Here is a 12,408-nt window from a genome sequence, read left to right on the forward strand (position 1 = left end):
ATAAGATTGTGTTGCTGTAAAAACATTTTTCCCTGAAAGAAGTGGACTCCATTTTCATTTGTCAATCTAGCTAAAGTGCATTGGGAGGGTTGACCCTCCACTGCTGTTACATAATAGGAGAGCCAAGCTTAGTCAAACAGATTAATGTTCATTTTCTCTGCTTAGGCCACATCTGACTTTGCTCTGAGGGTTCCACATCAGCTACCTGTTTATAGTTCAGGTTTTGTGTGCTCTTGACCCAACACCAGAAAATGTCCAAAAATAACTGAAAAGGGATTGACCTTAGTGCAGACCAGTAATGATTTACTGCATGGTCCTTCTTGTTTTCATACTCCCTCATTATTCAAGATGATTCCATAATCATTCCTTTCTTCACTGTTCATCTTATTTTTTTTTAAGATGACAACAAAGAGAGTCGGGATGGCTCTTATGAGTCCAGGTCTCATGCTAACATAAGAGAGTACAGACGCACTTTTTCATGAGCTCAGTACACAGCACATCACGACATGATTAGCCTGGGCTGTGTATTGCTTAACCACATGTATACAGCAAGTCGGTGAGCAGTTTCCAAATTGAATTCAATGACAATAAATCACTTTACAATGGGATTTTTAAAGTTTTTTTGTAAATTGAATGTAAATAAAAATGCCCCCCAAAAAATCAAAACAGGCTAATAGAGCTTGTTTATTAAAAAAAGTGCCAGTGGAAGATCCCTCGGACCCCTCTACGGAGGTCCGGGCTAAGCCCTGAATATCCTCCTATCCTAGAAACACCTGCATTTACAACTAAAATGCAGTTGCAGCTATGAAATACATTGAAATATCTGATAAATCTGTGATATAGGCCTAATGTCAAACCTTCTGCCAGGTTGATTTAGTTAATAAGCCAAAATTCAGTCAGTTAATTTAAACATGAAAATATTCAAAGAAAGATTAGTGATGGGCCACATTAAAACACTTTATCGATATATATATATTATTCATGTTTGTCCAATAACTTGCCACCTGTCATTTTGCTAAAGGGGCCCTGGGCATAGTAAATTGAGGTTCCCTGAAGAAGGAGGTGCTTTGTGTCTATATTTCCCTGCCAGTACCTGGTTTACTATAATGCATCCACATCAACATGGTCTTTACTGTGTACTGAGACCTGTAACACATAAATACATACATACCTGCTATGAATGAATACGGGTGAGAATGATATGATTTGGATTTGGATTGAGGTCATAATTGAATTCCAATTGCTATTGCATACTTAATGAGTGCAATGTGTTAATTGTCAAAATTAATAGTTTTTTTGGAGATGACCAGTTATATATTTTTAATGATTTCAATTGCCTTCACTATTAGTTACTCTTTGTTTGTTTCTATTTTTATCTGTACTGAAATGTTTATAATGTGATGTAAGACTAAATACCATGTGGAATATTAGTAAATAGGATCTTTGTCTTAATGGTGGCATTATTTATGAGTGATACAGTTTTCTGGACATATTTAACTTAACCACACTATAATGACATTAGAGTCATTATTTTATGAAAGCACTGTTCATATGTTGAAGTAGCATGAGCAGTTTGATTGTGTCAGTTTGGCTCACTTCTTAATGTGGATCATTAAAGAAATATGAGACACCAAAAGCAAATTAATTGAGCTTTTTTAAAGAGATGACTTGTACTGCCAGTGACACATTGGTAAACTTTGAGCTCCATGGACCATGGATGTATGTTTAAAGCCGTTGTTGGACCTTGTTTGGGTCTGACTGGTCTCTGGCTCTGGTTGAATTTCTTCTAGAAAACACTAGATTCCACCAAATCCCATAGAATCCAGTAAGAAATATGTCCACATGGGAATTGTGTGATCATTCCTCAACATGGAGGACAGTACTTCCCTTTGCTGTAACTGACTCAAGCCCAGCTCGTGTATAGCTGCTTTAGATTTCAGTGGAAGCGGAAGTTAAACTTTTCAGCTAATTGGCTTTACTCCAGCTCTTCTGCCACTTAAAAGTGGATGCCATGTACAAGGTTTATCTTGGTTGTGTCCTTGTCTTTGTCCCTGCCCCCTCCTCCTCCTCCTCCTCCTCCTCCTCCTCCTCCTCTTCCTCCTCCTCTTTCCTTTGTCTTCTAGTCTCTCACCTTCATGCTTTCTCCTCTTCCTCTGTCATTTACCCTTTAAGTTTCATCACGTCTTTCTCTCTTTTCTCTTCTTTGTGCCTCTTATCTCGTCTCCCTGCCTTCCTCTCTGCTCTGCTATCTCTCTCATCCGGAAGCACTGTTAGGTAACAGGCTGATGTAAATATAATTTGTCGCAAGGACTTCAAGGAACGATTTCACGGAAAAGCTTGTATCCATTACCAATCTGAGAAATTAGAGCAAAAGACCCTTAGAAGTATTGTTACCGGATTTATGCTAGACTAAGCCCTCCAAGTATCCTATTGTTGAGAAAATCTGGAAAATTACCTGTGATTTATTTAAGAATTATTAGGTGGACACGAAAAAATGACCAAGGAGGTTTTTTTAATTTTCATAGTTGGTTTTTTGTGATAAAAGTAAAAAAAGTCCCATTTTTAAGGAATATTCTGGTTCTTTAGATTTGAGAGTTTTGTTCTGATGTCTTTCTTTACTGTCCTCTGTCCACAGACCATGCTGACGGCCATATCCATGAGTGCAATCGCTACTAATGGTGTTGTGCCAGGTAAGACGCTTTGGTACTAGGACATACACAAAATTAAGAAATTACACAGTCTCTCAACTCCGGTCTCACATCTCAAGTTGCTAATCAGACCATAAATAATTAGCAGCAAACTGAAAAGGAAATCTTTGCCCAGATATACACTGCAACCCCAGAAATATAGCTCCTTGCCCCCAGAGGCTTATCCATCGTCAGACCGGTAGACATCGAGCTCGGCGGTTCCTGAAAAGCTAAGAGAAGTTTCCTTTCTCTCATAAAACTCACTCCCACAATGCACCCCTCTCTTTCTCCCAGCTGGAGGCTCCTACTACATGATTTCCAGATCTCTGGGCCCAGAGTTTGGCGGAGCAGTAGGTCTCTGTTTCTACCTAGGCACGACTTTCGCTGGCTCCATGTACATCCTTGGTACTATAGAGATTCTGCTGGTGAGTGAACACTGTCTGTAGACTACTTTGATAACGCGGCCATCCTCTACTGTATCTCCACCACCTGTCTTTATTTTTTCTTCCCCATCCAGACCTACATCGTGCCTAAAGCAGCCATTTTTGTGGCAGAGAAAAAGGAGGACGAGGTGGATGCCCTGCTGAATAACATGCGCGTTTACGGCACGTGCTGCCTAGCGCTGATGTCAGTGGTCGTCTTCGTCGGGGTGAAGTATGTCAACAAGCTCGCGCTGGTCTTCCTGGCTTGCGTCATTCTCTCCATCCTCTCCATCTATGCTGGAGTCATCAAGACCATCTTTGAGCCACCGGACTTCCCGTGAGTCCAAATGATAACCTCAGCTATTGTATGGAACCATTTGATGCAGACATAGCATCAGACTAGATTTGTGAGCTAATGACATTTCAATGTCCAGTATTATTAATTTATCAGCTTGAGTGTGTCGTTTTCCAATGCTCCTCCATGCAGGGTTTGCATGTTGGGGAATCGCACATTGCAGAACCAAAACTTCGACAGTTGTCTCAAGACGGAGATCATAGACAACGTGACGGTCACTACCAAGCTGTGGCAGCTGTTCTGCAACGGGCCTGAGCTCAACGCCACCTGCAACGACTACTTCCGCCTCAACAATGTGACCGAGATGCAGGGCATCCCCGGACTGAAGAGCGGAGTCATTTCAGGTTGGAACACAATGATCCCTCTGGAGTTTTTTTAAAAGTACTGTGCAAATGTGTTGGAAAAATAAACAAAAAAAGGCTCCCTGAATTATTTCCTCTACAATTCTTTAAACGTTTTAGAATGCACAATTAGCTCATACAAATAATCCAGAATTAGTTTTTGTCTCTCCCAATCTCATTCACCTATCATACTGGACCAGCTGAAATTTACTTTTTTAAATAAATTATTATGAAAAAGATAAGTGTAGAAGCTTGGACGATGTTTGGTACAGTGCAAACAATCTTATGTAACTTTTGGCGACGACAAACTACTATACTCTACTCTCTACTCTAAACCCTCCAAAAAAAATTCCTGTCATATTTCTTGTGAAGCATCTGAGTGAAGTGTGTGCAGGTGCTGTATGATTTCATGTGATTATTTTACACTGTCTGCCTTCTCCTATCTCAATTAAATTTTTTTTTGTCTTTTGTTCCTCACTAGTCTCAAATAGCTCCTCCTTGACCATAAAATCATCCTCTTTCTCTGAAATATTTTTCTTTTCCTTCCGATTCAAATCTGTTTTTGCTTTTTGTCTATTTAGAAGTCAGGACCACTGCTCTTACTTGAGGGAACATAAGCTGTAGTCAGTTTTCCTCTTTCTCCTGCTTTAACTACTAAATCTATGGACACTGATATCAGATTTCTGCTTAATCTGACGTCCAACAGTTATATAGAAGTATTTATAGTGTTTACATTTTAGTTAAGACTAACTGAGTTCAAAGCTTCAATCATAACGTTGACATTCGCTTTTTCTATTTATCTTTCTTCTTTTTATGCATGTCTATTCATTCAGTTTAAGGCCAGCATTTCCGTACAGTTGCAGATAGAAACCAGGCAACACTAGAAATTCCCAGCATGTTTTTATCTAACAAAATATTCTGCTTCAATTCACAAGTTATATTTATTGATTTTATAAAAAATAAAAAGAGTTAACACGTTTATCCTGATGAATTACTTTCCAAATTGAGGATTTTGTTCAAGGAATTATTTTTTTCTCTTCTTAGGATGATGACGTCATGAAATATGACGACAGACAAAAAAAAGAGACATTGTGCACAGCCCTGGTATTATTGACATGTTGGATTCTGCCATTTTCCGACCACACTGTTCCACTGCATTCAAGATATAATGGCAAACGCATGGCAATAGTCTGCTTTTATTTATTTCCAACCAGTTGTTTGACTGCTGCCTTCTGTCTCTTGTAGAAAACATGTGGTCAGTGTATGGCCCTCTGGGTAAGTTGGTAGATGACAAGAAGCTTGAATCAGTGGAGGGGGGTGACTCTTCCCAGGACAAGTACATGCCCTACGTCTTCAACGATATCACCACCTTCTTCACGCTGCTGGTCGGCATCTACTTTCCGTCCGTCACTGGTAAGACTACGACACACCCACTCACACATTGTATTCCAAATTGTTTTGTTTAATTTTTTAAGATTTTCTGTTGTGACATCCCCCTCTTAAGGTATCATGGCTGGTTCAAACCGGTCAGGTGACTTGCGGGATGCCCAGAAGTCCATCCCCATCGGGACTATCTTGGCTATCGCCACCACCTCCTTTATCTGTATCCTTTAACCTTTTTGTTAGACTAATATCAGAGAGTCTTGTCTTGTCACAGGACTACAACTGTAGCTTTAAAAGCATTTTACTAGCTTAGTCAGCTGGGCCTTAAAGTGCGTAATACGGAACTTGTGAATCACAACAGTTGCCAGAAATAGCTTCCAAGTTTGTTGGCAGGAGAGCCATTGGAACAAGAATCAGAGCCTGCCAAGGGCCTAATACAAAAGAGCAGGTACCACCTGTAGGATTGTGGGTAGTGTGGATAACTTTAGCTTTAGAGCAACCTGAAAGGGAGAAGACTCTGCCCATGGGTTAAATTTACTCTCCTGAACAGTGTTTTCCAGACGTCACCTGCGTGGTTCTGTTTGGTGCCAGCATTGAGGGAGTTCTGCTTCGAGACAAGTAAGAGTGTAACACAGAACACATACCATTCACATCGACATGGTTTTGTAAAAGAGGATTTTTTAAAAAGGTATTTGAAGAAAAAACGTGCACATTCTATCATTTAGGTTTTGCGCCCCCTCCTCTCTTTTAGTATCGTCTCTTGAGGGCAGATGGATAAGATTATGTAGTCACTAAGTGCCCTTATCACAAGAAAACAAGAATATCACAGCGTTCATGTGATGTGAATGGACCACTGTACCATAGCAAACACATTTATATCTTGAGTCCTGAGAAGTACTGTAGAACCTTTTTAGTAATTTGTCGCTGGTAATAGAGCTCCATTGTTAACTATTAAAAACTATTGAAAAAACATAATTGAGCCACACTGTTGCTGAGCCACCCATATGCTAATATGGATGCACAGATGCACCCACAATACTTGCTACTAAGATACATTCAGTATTGGTTTGGAGCTTTTTCATAGGAATTGTTAAGAAAGAAGAATATCACCAGATTTACTTTAAAATGTTGTTAATGTACCTACATGATATATGGCTGAATACATTAATATGGTCCACTTAGTGTATATGATTGTTTTTGCATTGCAGATTTGGTGATGCAGTGAAAGGGAACCTTGTGATAGGCACGCTATCATGGCCCTCGCCCTGGGTTATTGTGATTGGCTCGTTCTTCTCCTGCTGCGGGGCGGGGCTACAAAGTTTGACTGGCGCCCCACGCCTGCTGCAGGCCATCGCACGAGACGGCATCGTACCTTTCCTGCAGGTCAGACACACACAGTCAACACAAATACAGTAGAAGCAAACTTCAGCCTCATGGGCTTTTATCCTTATTTTCATTTTTGACTATGTGTGCTTTAGGTGTTTGGTCATGGGAAAGCTAACGGAGAACCCACCTGGGCTCTGCTGTTGACCGGTGGGATCTGTGAGATCGGTATCCTCATCGCCTCCCTGGACGCCGTGGCTCCTATCCTCTCCATGTTAGTACATGTTTTCATAGTCATATTACATGCTCTCTTTCCATAAAGCCACATCAGCAGGGGAAAGTCTATGATCCCTCAAGTATTTGACCTCTTGAGGCTACTCACAGTCGGTCATAAAGTGGAGATTTAGATGATGAGTGAATGTCTTTCTTCTGCAGGTTTTTCCTCATGTGCTACTTGTTTGTCAACCTGGCCTGTGCACTTCAGACTCTGCTGCGGACGCCCAACTGGAGACCACGCTTCAAATACTACCACTGGTGGGTGATGAGTTATTCAGTCTTGCATGTATATTGTTCACTCTCTTATTTGACTCTCCCTCAGTGAAAGAACAGGATATTGTCAATAAATTATTATGAAAAACTTTAATTATTATTAAAGCTATAATTTATTTAAAGCCACTGAGGTTCATCTTTTGCTTTTAACACTGCAGTTTTAACATTATGTGAGGCTTAAAGGTGTAACATGTAACTTTTCCACATTTCTATGTTTTATATTTGCTTGAGTTGTGTTCTTACATTAGCTTCAAACGCAAAGCAATCTGTCATTTTAATCAATGTAACTGTTTCATTTGCTCTTGAATGGGGTCATATCGTCTTTGCTCATGTGTCAGTGTTGTGGTTGTCTACTAAGTAATACATTTAATTAACTTTTTTAATGCACTTTTTAGATCTGGATCTGTTTTTACTGTATGTTTTTACAAGATGAATGATTTTAGTTATCAGATGTCTGGATCTTAAGTCATCAGGGAACTTTAGCAACAGCTCAGACATCCTTTGTCTGCTGAACAGCATTAGAGAAACACTGTTTTTAACGTGAAACTGCTTTATTTTTTCTGGTTTTAATCACCAAGTCTGTTTGTTTTGGAGAAGAGGGGACCTCTGCAGTAAAAACCTTCTGAATGATAAACACTTAAGTAATCTTATCAAGAGCAGTTGACTGCAATGACGACAATGGTGGTTAAAACAACAACGCCCATGATCCCATGCTTCTTCTCGGCAAACTCTTTTGTTATTGTTTTAATTAAGAAACCCCTAGTGCCAGAAGATGACATAGTTTGTGTTTAACCTGTCAGGGACCTACTGCTGATATGAGTCTTTCCTTATAAAGCTTTGAGGACACATGCCAAGAATCCCAAATAAACACTACCACACCAAACACGTGCTCAGTGGGGTTTGTGTGATGATGACCTGAACTGAGATCAGTTCAGCATTACTAGGAAAGCACTAGCTGTCCTGAGCTGGTTTTCCCTTTTGTGTAAATGTAGTTACTGGAGTTTTAAAGTGTGTGTTTCCTCCTGCAGGGCTCTGTCCTTCCTGGGAATGAGCTTGTGTCTTGCTCTCATGTTTATCTGCTCCTGGTATTATGCTATTGTGGCCATGGCCATCGCTACCTGCATCTACAAATACATCGAATACAGAGGGTAAGAATTGTACTCAATATTTGTTTTGTTATTTATATTACATCCTTGACAAGGAAAAGTTCAAATATGACAGAAGGTAGGCTAGGGAACTGTGGTTACGGAAAATAGACTGATGTATAAAATGTACACATTGTTAGCAGAATATTTAATGATACTTGTATGATCAGACATCTTGACATTTATTGCTAAACCTACACTTTTAACAGGCATGCAGCTTTTAAAGCAGCATTTTACCTGAGTTTCTGTGGAGAACTCCCCTCATTTTTTAAAAGTAGTTTAAGGATCATTCACCACATTCTAAAATGAGCCAAGTTTTTTCTACATTTTCTCTTAGCTAGTGAGAACGGTGTGATCCTTCAGAATAAGATTTTACAATCTTATAATGAAGTTTAACAGAAGGCCTCTTGAATTGTACTACATGTAGCTGGGACTTAAAGGCCTTCTAAGCTCAACAAAAAGGTACTTAATATATGTTCTCACAGACCCAGAGGAATTGGACTAAATCAGCAAACAATAACGTCATTAAAACAGTGTACAACTGATGAAATCCATCCTCTGGATTTGGTTTTTAACATTCTGTGTGTGTTCTCTTTTTGCTTCTTTTTGTTCACGTTAATAATTCATGGTCAATCATTTGTTGGCTGTAGGGCAGAGAAGGAGTGGGGAGACGGCATCCGTGGGCTGTCTCTCAATGCAGCACGCTATGCCCTCATTCGCCTCGAGGAGGCTCCACCGCACACTAAGAACTGGAGGTACAGTACATTGCGTGTGTGTGTGTGTGTGTGTATTTGTGCTTGCTACATAGTGAGGACCAAAACAAGTTTTGAACCAACAGAGCGATAACATTTTTTAAAGTGAGACTTGGTTTCAAGGTTTAGGTTAGGGTTGGAATAATCTCTATGAACAGATGTCTGCATATGAATCCAGAATGGTATCAGAAGCCTTCCTGGTTTCTGTTTTTAGCCCCAGGAATATTGGCAAATTAGGTTTGAGCAGACTTTGGTTGGATGCAGTCCATGTGGAGAGCAGAAGTGGCCGAAGGCATTGGTCAGCTGCGATGGTTAAACTGAGGGTAAGGGGCTGGGGAATGCGTTATGTCAACAAGGGTCCTCACAACGATAGGAGTACAGGAACATGAGTGTGTGTGTGGTCACAGTTGACACACCTGTCATCGTTGCGGTGGAACAAAGAGAGACAGGAATAGACACAGAGGGGGAATGTGAGTAATCTCTCAGTCCTAATCTGACAGAGGAGGTTGATGAGTCTTTATACTGTACTGAAGGCCATGCTGGCTGACCTTGCACACTGCCTGTCCAAAACACCAAACCAATTTCATCTACTTTTTTGGCAATTGTCTCCCTGCATAGTTAGCAATAATGTGCTTTTCACAGCGGTGTAACTTTACAAGGCAGTTCCATTAAACTATGAAAGATACATCTGACTTCCCTTTTCTCTCTCTCTCTAAATGTCTCCAGGCCTCAGTTGCTGGTGCTCCTGAATCTAGACTCGGATCAAGGAGTCAAACACCCCCGCCTGCTGTCCCTCACCACTCAGCTGAAGGCAGGGAAAGGCCTCACCATAGTGGGGAATGTTCTAGAGGGGACCTATCTCACCAAAGATGCTGAGGCCAGGAAGGCTGAGCAGGTATGTTGGAGATGTGTACACCAGCATACATAAGCATACATGCAAAACACAAATGTAGGAACAAGTATATTGACATTTACTCTGTACTCTGATTAAATACCAATAGTGTTTCATACATCTTCATTAATAACATACTAATCCATTACCAAGCATTCCTGTCCAAATCAACAAAACGTTATGTTTCCTTTTGGTTTGTGTTTACAATTGTTGGGCCCAGGAGTAAATCTGTTGTGTCACTCAGGATTTTAGTCGTTAGGAAGCATTTTACACCCGAACTGCAGGTGAATTCTGCCACCTACTGGCTAACCTGAGTAGGTTGTTGATTTTTTGCAACCTCATTAGACCATCTCTTCAAAAGCATTTTTAATCAGTGGAAAGCTTTTCTTGCTTCTTGTGCAGAAGCTGAATTCCAGATTACACAGACTGCTACATTCAAGGCATCTTCATTATGACTGGTTCTGAATAGATACTAATGAGAGTGCTGTATGGTCTTTTGTTTTTTTTTATCCTGTCTTTCTCTGTCCAGAACATCAAGTCTGCCATGTCAACAGAGCGAACAAAGGGTTTCTGCCACGTCGTGGTGTCTTCAAACCTCCGGGACGGCGTCTCCCACCTCATCCAGTCCGCGGGGCTGGGAGGCATGAAGCACAACACCATCCTCATGGCCTGGCCCGGCACCTGGAGGCAGTCCAACGACCCGCAGTCCTGGAAGAATTTCATAGGTACAAAGCGGGAGACCGTTCAGAATAAAGTGGAGTTGGTAGAGAAACGCATAATCAGATTAGAATATTAAAAGATTAGTGGTAGTATCCACAACTTTTGACAATGAAAGCCCCAAAAAAGAGCGAATTGAGCCGAGCCGTACCATGCGATGGAAAACACTCTCTCTCTCTCTCTCTCTCTCTCTCTCTCTCTCTCTCTCTCTCTCTCTCTCTCTCTCTCTCTCTCTGTCCATCCAGAGACAGTGCGGGAGTCCACAGCAGCCCATCACGCCTTGCTCGTGGCTAAGAATGTGGACAGCTTCCCCAGCAACCAGGACCGCTTGGGGGAGGGCACCATCGACGTGTGGTGGGTGGTTCACGATGGAGGCATGCTGATGCTGCTGCCCTTCCTGCTGCGACAGCACAAGGTCGGTGCTTATCTCTGAGATTCCCTCAACTCCCACAAAACATTGTTTCATATATTTCATCCCTGTCTTGGTATTCTCCCTCTTTGACTTTGTTCTTCCCTCCTTCCCTACCCTTCGTCCTGCTTTATCTTACTAATCCATCCATCTTCCCCCTGACTGACGGTCTTGCTTTTCCCGTTCCACCTTCTTCCATAACAACGATGTCTTTTGGTGGTCCAGGTGTGGAGGAAGTGTAAGATGCGCATCTTCACCGTGGCCCAGATGGACGACAACAGCATTCAAATGAAGAAAGACCTCCAGATGTTCCTCTACCACCTGCGACTGAATGCAGAAGTGGAAGTGGTGGAGATGGTGAGACTTTGCATGATAGAATATCTTGCAACGGTAGTGATGCATTACTACACTGGAATCAGTTCCAAAGTCCTCTAATACAGTGGCTCCATATGTTTTTATATTGGCAACACAAATCTCTACCACAGTTTCATTAAGTTCTCAGGTAAAAACAAGAAAAACTGTGTTTCTCTATCAGCTACACTTGGTTGATACGCTACTGCCGCATCAGAATCCATTTTCTACTCTTAATGGGGACATTTTTTACTCTTAAAGGGCCAGGAAGTTTCATCCATGAATGCTTTAAAAAGGAATATTATTTATTTTACAGTTGTTAGTATTTATGTTGTCATCTCTGTGTTTGCAAGACATCTATGATTTGGATAAAAAGGCTCATTATTTAGTCAGGTAGATGTGCCTACAACAGAAAATAGTTTTTTTAAAGCTATTTTTATTCAGCAATTTATGTAGGAAATGTCTTTATTTATCTTAAGGAAACAGCACAAAATCTTCTGTCACACACTCTTCCCCCACACATTTTTTTTCTAACAAAATGTGTCATGACGAGTCCACACGTTCTGTTTTTATGCCTTGTGAGGACAGTGAATCCGCGCCTCTCTCTGTGCTTAGCGCCTCCTCTCGCTGTGTGTGAGAGTAGACTAAGGCCCCCTTAAAGTCGTCTCCAGGTTGTAATTGACGATTTGTTTCTCTCCTCCCCTGCGCAGCACGATAATGACATCTCGGCCTTCACCTACGAGAAGACGCTGGTGATGGAGCAGAGGTCTCAGATGCTGAAACAGATGCAACTCTCCAGGACTGAGAGGGAGAGAGAGGTAACGCACTTCTATCTGAACGCAACACAGCACTCACCGTCGATTTGAAGCTGCAATCCAATTCACCACAAGAGAATTAGATTAGATGCTTATAACATTTGCTCATGAACATCTTCAAGAAGACTGCTTTTATGGTTACTTAATGTTGTTTGTAAATGGAATCATCACATCTAAGTTACTTCAATATCATACAGGTCAGCTTCTACAGTATGTCATTTCCATAAATAACTACATAGTTCAATCCAAACATTGTTATAGTAAGTC

The 12,408-nt window shown here is 41.1% G+C and overlaps 1 protein-coding gene across 1 annotated transcript in view; it reads left to right on the plus strand.

The window, feature by feature from the left end:
• slc12a7b (solute carrier family 12 member 7b) overlaps nt 1-12,408 on the plus strand; it is a 60,622-nt gene that overhangs the window by 38,871 nt on the left and 9,343 nt on the right. Inside the window, 17 exon segments of the mRNA XM_054623336.1 lie at nt 2,636-2,690; nt 2,982-3,112; nt 3,205-3,446; nt 3,597-3,808; nt 5,051-5,218; nt 5,310-5,408; nt 5,749-5,806; nt 6,397-6,571; nt 6,667-6,785; nt 6,947-7,045; nt 8,089-8,208; nt 8,856-8,960; nt 9,684-9,852; nt 10,379-10,574; nt 10,812-10,981; nt 11,201-11,332; nt 12,037-12,144. Of these exon segments, the coding sequence (XP_054479311.1) occupies nt 2,636-2,690; nt 2,982-3,112; nt 3,205-3,446; nt 3,597-3,808; nt 5,051-5,218; nt 5,310-5,408; nt 5,749-5,806; nt 6,397-6,571; nt 6,667-6,785; nt 6,947-7,045; nt 8,089-8,208; nt 8,856-8,960; nt 9,684-9,852; nt 10,379-10,574; nt 10,812-10,981; nt 11,201-11,332; nt 12,037-12,144 (2,358 nt within the window).

This window comes from Anoplopoma fimbria, chromosome 21 (genome assembly GCF_027596085.1).
Source record: "Anoplopoma fimbria isolate UVic2021 breed Golden Eagle Sablefish chromosome 21, Afim_UVic_2022, whole genome shotgun sequence".
NCBI classification, from domain to species: domain Eukaryota; kingdom Metazoa; phylum Chordata; class Actinopteri; order Perciformes; family Anoplopomatidae; genus Anoplopoma; species Anoplopoma fimbria.